Source organism: Athene cunicularia (genome assembly GCF_003259725.1).
Source record: "Athene cunicularia isolate RWA chromosome 3 unlocalized genomic scaffold, athCun1 chr3_part1, whole genome shotgun sequence".
Taxonomy (NCBI): domain Eukaryota; kingdom Metazoa; phylum Chordata; class Aves; order Strigiformes; family Strigidae; genus Athene; species Athene cunicularia.
This window is the reverse complement of record NW_020799097.1, coordinates 56,663,201-56,677,100: the sequence shown is the minus strand read 5'-3', so window position 1 is coordinate 56,677,100 and position 13,900 is coordinate 56,663,201. Positions and strand designations below refer to the sequence as shown.

The following is a 13,900-nucleotide window of genomic DNA, read 5'->3' as shown; positions in this document are numbered from 1 at the left end:
TCAGAAAGGAATTTATCCTTGTGTGAAAGAACAAATATTAATGGCAAAAGGAATTAGTTTTATGGTGCCTTTCCAACTGAATGTTTCACTCCTTAGAAATTGATTTATACATCCCTAGCACTACATTTATCTGAATATAGCTATCAGTTGCAAATCTACCAGACATTAAAAAAATACAAAATAATTCAGGACAAACACAACAGATAAACAATGAGCCTGGTCATTCTACCTCTTAGGTTTTTTTAAAGCTGATTTTAAATCTGATGTACTGGGTATTACTTCCACATACTCCACACTACATTTTGGACTCTAAATCAATATTTATCCACCTGATTACTTCTTCTAGGTAATCAGTATTGACAAAAACAGTTGTAAAAATTCAGCATTTCTGAAAATATATGCCACTCATTCAGGTGTTTAAATAAAAATTTAGACACAAACTGATAAGCACCCATGTTCAACTGCCTTGTCACTTATTTTTAATACTGTAACTCACCCATGAGCTGTACTTTACTCCCTGGTTATGCACATGCAGCACTTCAAAAGACCTGAAACATATCTGGCACTATAATGTTCTTTGTTGAAGCTGTAGTCAACAGAGTGCAACTCAGTTCTGCAAAATGGGTTTTCATTTGCATATTCATAACAGATATTACACAAAAAGCTTTGTGATCTATAGTTCAAAATTTGTGAATACCAGAAGACTCTCAAACATAATCTGTCAGTAAAAAACAGCTAAACACCAAGGATCATTGTGGCCTTGCAGACTGTGTTTGAGGAGAGAAAATACAGTTGCTTAGAGAGCTGATCCTATTTAAAAAAAAAAAAAAAAATCACATTCTTTGTAATGGCTTTGTATGTGATGCTGATTGTGTTTTCCTGGATGACAAATTTCCTGTTACAGAAATAATATCATTCTATGTGCTATCACCATCAAGCTCTAATTTAATTGCACTGATGCAAATGCTGCAAATTCAGCAACATCTCACAGACTGCTCATGCTTATGCACAGATGCATGCACACAAATTTCCTTTCACTGGCTTTCATTCAAATCAGTATTTGCAAACTGCTATACACCAGCTGTGTATTCTAGTTCATGCTAATGTCAAGGAGATCACACTAGGAAAGGACTTTGTACTCACTACCTGTGTTCTTAAAAGACAGACACAAATAATTTTAACAGAAACTGAATAGAATTGAATTGAATAGAATCTTAATAGAAACAGTAATGTTGGCATTATTTTTTATACAATCCCCAGGAGAAAGTATATGCTTACATTTTAAAATACATTTAAATAAACTGCTTGACTGTCTCCTTAAAGGATAACACTGTCTAAGTTTCTAAAACAGTTAAAGATACTCTATATAATGCTATGTATTTAAATATTTTCCAGAAATAGCAAGCTGATATATTGTGTATATCTACTTTATTAGAGCATTATACATCTGCTGACTACAACTGCCAGGTAATGGACAATTAAACAAAGGAATACCCTTTTCCGTGTCTTCTCCTTTAGAAAGGGCCGTATAACTGTGTAGAGGGCATGGATATACCACGGCTGATTGACGAAATGTATTCCTCCAAACCGAGCTGGAAAACTGTCCTGTATGTCACAAAACAAATACATACAATGTGAGTTGACCCTCAATGTGAGGTTGCAACACTCATCAAATTATTTTTTTTTTCTGAATGCTTTAATTTTAATAATAAACCTTAAACAAGAAGAAGCATTCTTCAAAACTGTGTCCTCTCAGTTGAGTTCCAACCTTCCAGACCAACCAGCAATATACCTTGGACAGAGCAGTGAGGAAGCATGCTGAGACAGCTACAATATTCAAATAAAGTCATGGCATTTCTAACCTCCAGCAATGCTTTAAACATTTATGACTTGCCCATAATCCATCTATGCAACATAATTTTTTCCTTTCCACTTCTACATATTTTATTCATTTTTAATGGAAACCATCTCAACTCTTCCAGTGTCATTGAAGAGCACTATAAATGTCCTGCTTGTTTCCACCTTAAAAAGAAAGTGTAAATCTAAACTATGTCCCCAATATTATCCATATTTCATAAAAATGAGAATGCATTAAACATTATGCATAAACTGTTATGCAATATCCATGACAGTAATTCTTGTCACACAGCCAGGGGCCTTCTGGGAGCTTAAATATAAGGATAGCATATCTGTATTGAAGAAATGACTTCTCTTTTTTCTTGCTGAAAAATGCAAAGAGCAGACAACTCACTAGGAAAGATTCTGATCTGCATTTTCAATTTCTAAGTCAAGAGAATATACCAGAGGGTTTGGCAGTTTGAAGAGGGCAGCCACTCTGTCCTGGAATACTATTGCCAAATTCATCATGTGTCCTCATTTTATCTTTGCCTGGCTGATCATACGTTCAAACAATGTAATAAACTGCTGCTGTCTTCTATCTTGCTTAGAGTTGTAGTACCGAGCAAGGAACTAAGAGGTGTAAACAGGGACGTAAACTGACGGATGTCCCCTTTTGTTTTCACAGGTTATATCAGAACCTTCTCACTGTTTATTTAGGTATACAGACTTATTAAATTAATGGCTTTCATTTGAACTTTATTCAACAGGTGGACCACTCTAGGCAGCCATGGTAGTCACTTAGATCAAAAGCAGGATCCTCACAGCAGCAGCAACTCCCGTTTGACAATACAGGTACAAACAAGGACATGCTTCCCAGCTACACCTCCTCCTCCACCTTCTTTCTGTGTGGATGCAGTAAAGGCAGCTTCAAGTCTGTGTCAGTGGGATCAGAGGCTCAAAAGGAGGCAACCAAATGGTTAGACAGAGCACTGTGCAAATAGACATATTTTGTCTCCTCAGGAGACAAAACAGCAGGCCATATAGAAGCATGCAAAAGTCTATATATAATCCACAAAACACCATTTGAACCATACTGATTTAAGGTCATACAGCACACAAAAAAAGATGCTCAAGAAAAACTCATAAGCTGTATCAATCAATCAAGAACTGTCAGATAAGGAAGGCAGGAACCGTAGGAAGGAAATCTTTCATTAAATGTTTCCAGATAGGAATATAATTTGAAAGAGTGCATGTGCCAAGAGTTCTGCAAACGTATGCAGACCTCTGGGAAATGAACCCTGAAGAGGTCACTCGCTCCTCTCAAAAGTACCATTCAAATACTGGCAGGCACTCCTAACCCATAGGGTCTTTACATCAGGGTGCTGCCTGCCTCCAAACTGCAAGAACCTGGTGGATTACCAGATAAAATATTGTCCATCAAGGAGGCAATACTTTAAATAATCTACAGGGAGGATGACAGCTACAATACACACAATGAACATCTGGCTGGCCACAGCACAACCGTCAATGCAATTAACAGTCTATTTTACAGATTTTATCCAGAAACATTTGATTAACAACAGCCTTGAAATAAAACAATCCTACTGAAAGACTGTGATACAGAAGCCTCATCTTGATAAATGCCTAGTTCCTGTCAGCGCTGACTAAATGTCAAACAGGATGGTTGATAATTTGACATGTAATTCAACCTGTTCAATATTGTAAATCCCCAAACACCATTTCAAGAACACAACATCTGATGTACAAAAGGTAGTAAATTATGTCCCTATCACAGCAACCCAACGAATCCATTAGGAAGGATAAATCACTGGATGACACTTTAACCTTTAGTTGCAGGAGATACCATTCATCTACAGAAGGCTGCATTTATTTGGTTTATCATGGCTGCTGCTCCAGTAAAATCCAGTACAGCATGCTGTGTACCATGCTCAAAAGAGCATACACTAGAGCTGCAGAAGATGTCTTTTGCTAGTTTCAGCTAGATGTCTTTGAATATATCTTCAGAGTTAAGTCTGGAATGTAACTGCAAAGTCTTGTGGGGCTCAAACACTTTTTATAATGTAGGCACTATTGAAGACAGCAAAGCAAACCAGCCATTTCTGGCTGCATGCCTTCTTGCATGATTTTATAAGCTTTTAAATTAATAAAAGTGCCCCAAAACTTACACACACAAAGTTATGAAATGTTTGGGTCTTATTGCTCAGAAAACGTCTCACGCAGAAACTGAAGACAATTTGTGAATGAGATCTCAACAGGCAAGCAGCCATGCATACACATAGATTGAGAGCAGAGAATCAAAGGTATTTGTATTCTACCATGGGCTCAGAATGGATGACTTGTCAATACTCATTATCTTTATAAAGATATTAAATTTCTAGAAGATAAAAGGAGTATCTTTAGAAAGTGCCACTTTGACACTTCCACTTTCTTTTCCTGCATCTTGGAAACCATTTACATGAAGGATCATGAATGTATATGGAATGATCCTCAAATAGAAGATGTCACTTAAAATTAAAAGCCAGTAGTTTGTCTCAGTGTTTTTCAGCAATTCTAAAGGCATTTTCCAGAACTGACTAAAGCCACCTATTTATCAATTCTATGACTGAATTGAGGTGCCTGAATTCAGGAGCACTTCCAAAGGTATAATTAGGAACCCCCAAAATTTGTCCCAGAAAGAGAAAGGGTGATTTGGTCAGAATGATCCTGCATTGTACACAGTGATGGGACTATAATAGAATTCAAAAGCTTCTGAACACAGACTTAAAACCCAATCTCAACATCACCTGGTGAGAAAATAAAAAAGTGGAATAAGCAACTACAGCTGCTGGAGAAACAGGTGTCAGAAGGTTGTCTGGCTCTTCTCAGACGTATCTGACTTCCACATGGGGATCTGCCAGACAGATGGCCATCCTACACAAGCAGCAGGTAGGAATGTCTTCCAAATCACTGATTCTTGTGGGGTTTTTGCGTAGATTAAGTCACAAGCGTGGTGGCAGTCACAACTGCCTCTGTAGACATACTGCAATTCAACAGAAAAGCCTGTAACCCATGAATCACATGAATTCTAAGTAAAAGGAATCCCATGCCAGAAAACAGTAAGTAATGGAGATCAGCCATGAAGTGAGCTGTGCATTTGACTGGAAAAGTAATGAATCTGATGGGGTATTACCAAGCCACTAAAAAGAACTAATTATTTATAAACAATGTGTGGATTCTTTTAAGTGTTCACAATAACCTCTGTTTATACAGCAGAACACAACCTGTGCATGCCTCTGACATGTCAGTGCCACAGACACAGACAAGCAGGCTGCCTTAGGGACCACAGCTCTTGTGATACAAGGCTTACAAGTGACAATTAATAGTGGAATGCCAAGGAAGAGGCAGACCCCTACACCACTGTTTGCAGGACTGGGCGACTACCAGTGCATGGCAATAACTGACCTCTCCTCTAACACCTATAAACCAGCACTGGAGAATGATCCCAAGCAAACTGATTCACCAGGTTTCCATCTCTGATGACATGGTTCTGCTCACTCACAGCACGGTAGCTTTACCTCTCTGCCACACCTAATTTATATGACTTGTCTCCACAACCTTCCTTGCCAAGGACCCAGCTGCTGTTGCGGGCTACTACCCTTGGCACATGCTAAGAAGCCAGGTTTCTACTTGCTGGGCACCACATCCCACCAGGTTGGGCTCAGCCATCACCTGAGCCAACTCTTAGGGTTTCACAGAGGGTCCCGCTCTCCACTATAGCCACCAGAAACTCTTACAGGGCATGTAATAACAGCAAAAGCAGTATATGACATTTTCAGCAGTATCTGAGAGGAAAGTGCCAAATCCCTACTAAAAATCATGTAAGTCTTCTTAGTGGTGCCAGAATTGTTATCATAGAGATAATAAAAATGACCCACCTTTTTCATCATTACCAAATGTGAAAAATTAAAGAACTTAAAGCCCACAGCATTCTCCATTCCTTGGGTACTGTGTCTACATTTAAACATCTGAAGTCTACTTTTAAAGAATTAGCCCCCCAGCTGAAATCAGTATGGGAGTCAGATTTGTTTGCACAGCTCTTAGAAGCTGCTGGGACTGCTGTGCATTGGCAGTCCAGCCACATCGGGGCCTCAAAGTGTGCTGCACATCACCTGCACATAGTTCATCTGGAAACACCTTGTCACATGCTAACACTGTAAGAGTGCTTGGGCATGTATGCTCTGGGAACATGTTTGAGGGTTTGCTGTCCTTATGGGCAGCAAAACTGTTTTTGCAGACAGTCTAGAGGCATCCTTCAAAGGACTGTCTATACATATATAATGATCATACTCACTCGCTTTACTTAAGGCTGCACTTAAGTGCTGTGATGAATTCAGGCTGTAGCATCTGCAGGCAACAAGAGGCTACAGAGACAAAACTGTATCTTCATAACAAAAATTACAAGTTCAAAGATAGCATGTTAAATTATGAATATCTTAAATGTCACCTAAGAGTGATTCCTGAAGATAATAAATTCAGGTCTCCTCCAGCTATTCCAAAAAGTCAAGTACTTCAGGGAGAAAAAAAAAAAAAAATCATTATGATGAACCAAAATAGTATCTTCATAATGGAAAGCTCCACTAGAAAGACATTGAAACATTCTGCCTGATGCAAAGATGAAGCACAACTAAACTTAATTTTTAGCATATTAAACAGGAAACTATGGAAAAATCACAGAAAGAAAAGGCTCTGATTAGAAGGGATATTTCACTTCCATAGCACTCCAAGAGTCACTGCCATCCACAACAAGAAAGGAAACCCAAGTCTTGCTCCCAAACTGCAACTGTCATGGAAAGTATGAAAGAACAAGGCGCTCCTAATACCAAACTTCCTGCAGGCATCCATCCATGACAAGGGTAATTGCAACATCTCAAAGTAAAGTAACTTGTGTGTCAAGACTCATAACCTGTGCTCGAGGCATGACCTTAGACTGGGACCCTATCCAGTGGTATGATAGGATGATAAAGAGACTGAAAAGTCAGTCTGTGGAGTCTAAAAGAATTTGGATTGTTTTGGAAGGCAGATGATCTCTATAAGCACACTAGGGAGAATAAACAGCAGGTGACATCTTCAAAACAAAGAACAATGCTGACACCCAAAGAAATGAGAAAAAGCTCACCATGAACACAGCTAGACTGGTAAGTAGCAGACAGCTTTGAATCATCAAACATCCAACAGGTCTGGGGGGTGGAATAAGTAACCTAATTCATTTTGAGACAAAGATTATTAAATTATGAGGAAGATAAACTTCAGGTCACCTGTAATAACAGACAACTTTACCTCTGTCCCTAAAGCTCTTTAAGGTTCAGATCCAAAAAAATTTTCAGGTGTCAATAATGGTGAAATTTTGCTTGATCCCTGAAATAGCTGCATCAGTGATTTCCATCTGTAAGACTAGGACATTGTTCTCACCTGGCTGGAGCTTTTCTTTTTTATTAAACAATGTTGAACCATTTCTAAGACAAACAAAAAGTGCCCAAATAAATTTTTGTTACTCTGTTCAACCAAAAGAGCACTACCTAAAGGCAAATTAACAGCATTCAGTGACATTCCTACAAAATAAGATTTAATTATCTAGAACTGGATGTTGTCATTTCGCTAAGAAGCTTCCAGTGAAGCAATTTGACTTTTGGCAGTCCTCCTTTTCATTTATATTAGACATTTTATCTTACAGCTCATATAGAAATATGTTAAATTGAATGAGATGAGAAGAGAGATGGTATCCATCCAGTGAGAATATTGCTCTTTTTATTGAAGTATCTGTTTTAATTTCAAATAATCTTCCATCTTTCATTTCAATATGCTACTCATAAAAAATATATATTGGTTAAATTAATTAGGTGGATAGGGATTTAAAAGCCATCTGACCACATGTGTCTGCTTGTTTATATATAAATATAATAAAATTTAAAATCTACATAGATTTTGAGCTTTCACTATTTGGATAAAGGGCTCAGATCACTCTCATATTTTTAATTAGATGAGCTTGACAAAGCAAACACTTTGTATAAAACCTCTCATTTTAATTTGAAATTACTTTCTTTTTGCAAATTAACTTCAAAAGGTTTTGGCCTGATTTTTTTAAAAAGTTTTAATTAGGAATTGTGTGAAATTCTTTTAGCAGTTTTTGCTTGTTTTGACAGGGGCTTGGGGTTTGGGGTATTTCTTTATTCCTTGGCTCAGTTGTTTGGTTTGAACCTGGGAAAATAAAGGCTTTAATTTTAAAAAGGAAATGAAGAATGCTGTTTCCAAGGACAATTCTGTCTTCAACTACCAACACTGTCTATTTTTTAATGCTAAGTAACTCTTCATATGGAATGTGTGATATTAAAAAGAGGGGAAAAGGCCCAAAACTTTTTCACAGTGTGATGCTGTTTTCCAAATTGACAAAGCCAGAAAAACAGTACGAAAGATGGTAGAAGTAGGTTCTTCTATACTGTTTTCTTTTGCTGTGATGAAAAACATTCTTCACAATAGGCAATTATCAGACAGTGATTTCTTCTATGGAAATTCCCATATGGGGAAAAAAAAAAAAATCCATTTTCCAGGCAGCCAGTGAATGTCCTATTAGATTAAGATTACAGACAAATAGAAAAACACTATACTGCAAACTGCTGTGCAGAAATATAGTAACAATACTTTCATAATGCCAGTGGAATAAAAATAATGCAGGAAATTAATGTTCATAAAAATGCCATACTCAAATTCCTGAAGGCAGAAGCCTTTGGCCAGGGACTGCATAGGAGATGAAATGCCACACCAGCACCTCATCTTGTACCACCCTCATCCTGAAGTCACCCTCTTCTAGTCAGTGAGGCTATCCTGATGTCCAAACAGCTCCTGGTCTCTGGCAAGACCACTGACCACAGGTTACTGTCATGCTGCATGTCCCATAGACCTGAGGCCATTTCAAGAGGAGCATCAATATTTATCAGATAGCGCCCCCCCCGGCCTGACCACTTCTAAATGTGAGTAGGCTACACAGCACCTTATCTACAATTGCCTTAGGGGAGCTACACCTATTTCTTCTGGTATATTCAACCAAAATGTGACCTCATCCTATCCCAGCTTTCCTTCATAGGAAAGGAAACTTTAGGATAATGTTGAAACAAGGATTGAAAGAAACAATGACAAGGCAGAAACCATAGAAATAAGATAAAAGTGAGGAGGAGAGGAAATCAGAAGAGATTAAATTAAAATTAATTCAGGGAAGGATATAGAGAAATAACTATGATGCACAAGAGAAAAACCTATTAATCATGTTCTTTTTCTAGCCCCTCTTCTAGCCCCTCTTGCACAGAAAGGCAGGAAAAGAGAAATGTAAAGTATTCCTACATGGAAGACCCATGTTTAACAGTCACATCTCAAGACTGATTTTGCAGATGTATACTCAAATAGTTAGGTAAGTAAATATCAAATTTATGTCTTCCATATAATTTCTGCGTATCTTCCCAAGTGACAATTTCCCAGAAGAACCAGAGCCAACCTATGGATTTTTAATTCTGGATTAGCTTCAATCAAAATTTGCAAGAAGCTACATCTGACTGTCCTTAGGGGTATATCAGTATAGCTGACCAGGCAATGGAGCACACAGGTCTTCGTATTCATAGGGTGAACAGAGATACTCTTCAGAGGTAAAAATGCAAGTTTCCTTGTTGCGGCAGCTTTCAAAAAACATTGCATAGCTTTGCAGTGCCAACAAGTTACTGCGTTAAAAGATAACATTTGTCTGACCAGAATATTCACTTTTTTCCCCTGGAAATAAAGAACTTCTAAACTGTTGCCCACAATTTTATGATCCAAAGCTTCTCCAAAAATGCAACTCTCAGTTTCAGATGGATGCATTAAAATTGGATTAACACTTTATCTGTTTCAATTTACAATAACACAATAGAGTGAAAACTGTAGAGATTCAAAAGTTATTTCATAAGCCATATGTTTGCTCATACTATGAGGGATCAATCTCCATCACTGCAGTAGGCACTAAGAGCAGTAATCGTTTTAGCCATCCAATTTTAATCTGTCACTCGATGCAAATAAGAGTCCGGAGAATTGAAGTGAACTGTAAAATTGGAAGGATAGTGATTTAAGAAAATCAGCTGAGGACAGCCACTGAGATCTAGAATGCAGCATAATGAAGCTTTAAATTACTGAGGAAATTGAATAACCTACTTGAGATCCATTAATAAGTATTATATTTTATTAAAAGTAGAGGTATCATTAACTATGCAGCATACAAATTTTCAAGAGGTCAGTTCCCAGCAGCACAAAACTATTTCCAGTTTCAAAAAGCATTCAAATGTCTTTGTCATAGTGCAGAATAGAGATTTATTTCAGCCTTTCAGCTTCAAGAAAGCCTCAGTCTGAACTGCTCAGCTACACTTTATCTTTACAAAGGTGCTTGAAAAGATAGTTTCCTATGAGGTAACTCCACCTCAGCTTCCCTCTTCCTCTGCACTCCTGAACGACTGCTGGTGGTACACACACGAAATGCTCCTGGGAGCCCAGGGAATTTTAATATTGTTTGAGGGATAACTGTCATTCCAGTTATTACTCTGGAGGATCGTAAATCACTGTTGTTGAATTCTAACTTCAGACATCAAACCCCTGTCTTTTTAAAGCCATATAAGCATAGCTGTGTCACCTGATACAGAGAAAACCCTACCAGTAAAAAACAGAGATTCACAGCAACTGGACAAATAATTATTTGTTTTATCATCCTTATCTAGGACAAAGCAAATATGTTTATTGTGCTATCAGGATGTGCCAGTAATGAAGAAGTGTGATGGTAAAAGTCTATCCTAAAATCACACTTTCAGAACTCTTGAAAATTCATATCCAAGGAGTTGGAAGATCAAAATCAGAAATGCGGATCTCTTCTTGCTAACATGGAAGTGGAACTCATGTGAATCTCTTCCCAGCAAGAGAAAATAACAGTAGCCCCAGTCCACATTACATGGATATCCACAGAGAAAAAGAACTGAACTCTGAAACCATCTAGAGCGCCAGGTCCAGTGCTGGGGTCTCCAGTACAAAGCAGACAGGAACATACTGGAGTGAATCCAGCAAAGGGCCAGGAAGATCACTAATGGATTGGAGCACCTCTCATACAAGCAGAGGCTGAGAGAGCTGGGCATGTTCACCATGGAAGAGAGAAAACTCAGGGGGATCTTAACACTGTATATAAACATGTGAAAAGAGGCTACAAGAAGCCAGAGCCAGGCTCTTTTCAGTGGTGCCCAGGGAGTGGACCAGAGACAACGGATGCAAACTGAAACACAGGAGGGTCCTTCTGAACATAAGGAACCATGTAAAAGTGCACAGTTCTGAACAAATCAGCCATTGATGAAAAACATAAAATCACTGAGGTTACATGAGGTCTTTTTAGCTGGTATTTTCAAAAAAAACTTCACTTCCCAAAGCTGTACTATTTTTGAAGTTCATCATCAGCCAAAGCAACCAATGTGATGACAGACTTCTCAGACCAAATAAAAAACTGATTTGCAGGTAGATTTTAGTATTTACCCTATGTAATGTACTCAAGCTGCTTGGCTTGATTGAGTTCACTCATCTTTTCATCATAAGTGACTGACAAAAACGTGCATGGCTTACTCCACCTAAATGAAGGCTTACCTTACTTGAAAACCATGAAGGTTCATGCATCACACTCTCTGAACCAGGATTTAAGAAATGTAGCCACTGCCAAGCTGTCTGCGCAGCACCGAACAGGCTCAGTTTCTAAAGGCTGGGAATGAGCTGCTCCCCCAGTTCTGGCTCAACACCCACCTGTAAGCTCAGCTTTTCAGAAATGTCACAGAGGGCAACGCAGGAAGCTCACAGATCAGGGAAAGCCTGCAACACTTAGAGTAACTCCATGCATGAACAAAACCTCTAGGAAAGAAGTTCAATCTCCATTTGAGACTGACTTGTTACTGCTACGCTCTTAGCTCTTACTAACCTAATGACAGGTTGCATCTGAAAGTATGTCTTTTTCCAAGTATAACACTGTTTAAGAAAAGATATTGTGGTTCCATATGTAACATCTTTAAATGATTTTAACTATACTTTGTAAAATGTTTACTGCTCTACTGTTAAAACGTTATTCAAATTGTAGCATCTTAAGTCCAATGCAGTGTATTGGACATATTTTTTTACAGACAGCTTAAGAATGTTCACAAAAAGATCCTACTTCCCTCTCCTTCCTTTCTACTTTTCTGACTTGGCCACCTTCTGATTTGCAGCCCTCTTCTACAGCATGGCTTAAATTTTCTTTCTTACATTACTGTCACTTCAATGTTAGTGGTTGACGCTAACAGGAGAATTAAATCCTCAGTACAGGGACGATGACATATGGTATGCCTGAATGGACTTAATGGAAGGGAGAGACACCCTGTTGGCTGTCGCTTGCTTCCCATCCATTAGCACCATGCACTGCACCGTGCCATGCCACCCAGCACATAGATGCTATTAGTCACACAACCATGCAACCATCATCCACTTGTCATTCACGCTACAGCTGCAAACCCCCCTGCTGCGATTGCCATGTGTACCTCAAAAAGAGCCTGAAAATACAGAACTCCTCACTTCACTGAGAATATTATTAAACATTAAACCTTAAACAAGCTTCTACCCCCGCTTAACTGAACAGTCAAGAGTCATTCCTCAGCAACTAAGAAAAGCAACGTATGACAAGCTGAAGCATAATCACAGCCAATGTTAATGTAAGTAGGCATAGCCTTTTCCAATCTGTCCATTTGCAAAGGGATGCAGTAGTTGGGAGTATCTGGAGGGCATTTTACAAACTCTTGCACCTCTACAAGAAATAGTTTAAGTAAGCAAAATCTTCTGTTAAGTACTAACAGGTGCGGGGTCACAGCAAGAGATAAATACTGATGCAAGGTGTACAACATTCGCTAGACAAAGTATTTTCAACTGTCAATGAACAGAACTGCATCAAAATCTAAAACAAATGTGTCAGAGTGTGTGTTTGCGAGCATAAAAACCATTATGCCTCAAACATCAAATTAATCTCTTAAATAATTTATTACCATGGATAATTTCTCTCTTTCCAGTAGCCTGTTCACTTTAATTTAAAACAGATTTAAGAGTTCAGACTATCAGCACAGAACAAAAAAATGAAGGCATTTCCTATCTAGGAACCAGAATCAGTTCTTTGTGTCCTACTGGTAGATCAATTATGTATTAGATCTGCTGCTGCTTCACTTTTAATCCACATTAGTTCACAGACCTTGAGCAAATTTGATGTTACCATATTAAAAAGGGAAAGCACTAGAATAAGCTATACTGAAAAAAAAAAAAAAAAAAAAAAAAAAAAGAAACACGATCAAGTAAGGGGCCAAATAATCAGCCAAATGCTGGCAGTGGAGAGACAGCCTGCTTACTGCCAGCACACAGGGAAATAAGAAATGCACAGATAATTCATTTAAATTATCTTAAATGTAATAAATCCCACCTGGAATAACCATAAGATCATTTTTAATATGTTGCATTGTTACCCTTCTTTTTGGCAATTCAGGCAAAGAAATCTGCTGATGTGTATATATGCATACATTGTAGTACTATAGAACTATAATACCTGTTCTCATCCTGAATGAACAACATTTTGAGCCACATTCTAGATATCAGATACCAGCTGTATGCTTAGCCATTTAAAAATCCTGGCAGTTTATTTACTGAAATAGATAATTTAAAGCAGTACTCCAGTCAGCTTTACTCATTTTGAAGCCTGGCTGATAAATCTTCACACATAGCCAAAGCACTAAAAAGTCTTCCATTTTCTGAACCCAAATTCCTGCATCATCATATCCACTACAGCCTTCCAGCACTAAAATTAAAAGCAGCATGAATATTTAAGTGTTTTGCGATAAGAATGCAGTAGCTAAATCTGCCAGCATACAAAAGGCAAAGGCAACCTTAGAATTGGAGTTCACTTAAATACAGGATGGAGGGGAAAAAGGAAGATGTAAAAAAAAAAAAAAAAAAA

General features: G+C 38.1%; 1 protein-coding gene across 1 annotated transcript in view; it reads right to left on the bottom strand.

The window, feature by feature from the left end:
- The window catches only part of CLVS2 (clavesin 2), a 60,082-nt gene that overhangs the window by 14,477 nt on the left and 31,705 nt on the right, over window positions 1–13,900 (bottom strand). Inside the window, exon 3 of the mRNA XM_026845228.1 lies at window positions 1,495–1,605. Within this exon, the coding sequence (XP_026701029.1) occupies window positions 1,495–1,605 (111 nt within the window). The remainder of the gene's footprint in view (window positions 1–1,494; window positions 1,606–13,900) is intronic.